Consider the following 1,462-nt stretch of genomic DNA (forward strand, 5'->3'; position numbering starts at 1 on the left):
GGTCGCGAAGATCTGCGAGGGCATCTACAAGGCCGGCGAGGTGACCTACAGCGACGAGGCTGAGGCGCAGCTCGCGGCCTACGAGCGCCAGGGCCTCGGCGGGCTGCCCGTGTGCATCGCGAAGACGCAGTACTCGCTGTCGACGGACGCGAAGCTCAAGGGCGTGCCCGAGGGCCACACGGTCAACGTCCGCGAGGTCCGCGCGGCCGCGGGCGCGGGCTTCCTCTACATGCTCTGCGGCGACATCATGACCGTGCCGGGCCTGCCCACGCGGCCGGGCTTCGTCGACATCGACTACGACCACGAGAAGGACCGCGTCCTCGGGCTCTTCTAGGGCGGCGCGGGACCAGGCGCGCGCGAGCGCGCCGCGTTAAGACTGTCGACGGAGCTTAGACTGATTGGCCTAGAGATAGGCACCGATGACACCGCGGGTGACGTCCTGGACGTCGGCTCGGCTCCGCAGTTCCTCCGGGACGCAGGCGCGAAGCAGCGCGGCGACGACCAGCGCGGCCTTGCGCTTCGCGGCGATGCCCGCATCGGACACAAGCGACTCGTCGTCGACGGTCACGCTGCCGCCGCGCGCGAGCTGGACGAGCGCCTCGAGGCCGACGGCCGCCGCGACCGCGACCGCGTTGGCGTCGTTGTTGTCCACGAGGTTGAACAGCGTCTGCGCGGCCTGCTCTTTGGCGTCCGCGCCGCCGTCGCGCAGGAAAGCGACGAGCCGCGGGATGCCGCCGGCCTCGGCGATCAGGACCTGGTTGTCGTCGTTGCAAGCGAGGTTTTGCAGCGCCCACGCGGCCTGCCGCTTGCCCTCCACGTGCCCGTCGCGCAGGAGCTCGACGAGCGGCGCGATGCCGCCGGCCTCGGCGATCAGGACCTTGTTGTCGTCGTTGCCCGCGAGGTTGCGCAGCGCCGTCGCGGCCTCGGTTTTGGCGTCCGCGCTCCCGTCGCGCAGGAGCTCGACGAGCAGCGGGACGCCGCCGGCCTCGCCGATCAGGGTCTTGTTGGCGTCGTTGCAGTACGCGAGGTTGCGCAGCGCCACCGTGGCATCCTTTTTGGCCTCCGCGCTCCCGTCGCGCAGCAGCTTGACGAGCAGCGGGATGGCGCCGGCCTCGGCGATCAGGACGATGTTGGCGGCGGTTCCGCACGCGAGGTTACCCAGCGCCCGCGCGGCCAGCCGCTTGGTGTTCGCGCTCCCGTCGCGCAGGAGATCGACGAGCCGCGAGATGCCGCCCGCCTCCGCGATCAGGACCTTGTTGTCGTCGTGGCACGCGAGGTTGCACAGCGCCCGCGCCGCCGCCGTCTTCCTTGCGGCGTCGCCCTCGCGCAAGGCGCGGACCAGCCCCTCGATCTCCGCCATGCTTGACCCCTTGATAAAACGCCGATGTTTCACAGATGTTTCCCACTGCTTGCACCCCAACGAGTGATGTGGCTCCGATTCATGCTGTGCTGGCGTCTTGTC

At 70.0% G+C, this 1,462-nt stretch overlaps 2 protein-coding genes across 2 annotated transcripts; one reads left to right on the plus strand and one right to left on the minus strand.

Moving 5' to 3' along the window:
• Window positions 1–10: 10 nt before the first annotated feature.
• On the plus strand, window positions 11–334 carry AURANDRAFT_35524 (hypothetical protein; the record flags this gene model as incomplete). Its single annotated transcript, XM_009044917.1, has 1 exon — window positions 11–334. A coding segment is annotated over one exon (324 nt), but the record flags the coding sequence as incomplete, so codon positions are not given.
• Window positions 335–796: 462 nt separating this feature from the next.
• Window positions 797–1,351, minus strand: AURANDRAFT_9586 (hypothetical protein; the record flags this gene model as incomplete). The annotated part of the gene is made up of 1 exon (XM_009044918.1): window positions 797–1,351. A coding segment is annotated over one exon (555 nt), but the record flags the coding sequence as incomplete, so codon positions are not given.
• Between the last annotated feature and the right edge of the window lie 111 nt (window positions 1,352–1,462).

This window comes from Aureococcus anophagefferens, assembly GCF_000186865.1.
Source record: "Aureococcus anophagefferens unplaced genomic scaffold AURANscaffold_1036, whole genome shotgun sequence".
NCBI lineage: Eukaryota > Pelagophyceae > Pelagomonadales > Pelagomonadaceae > Aureococcus > Aureococcus anophagefferens.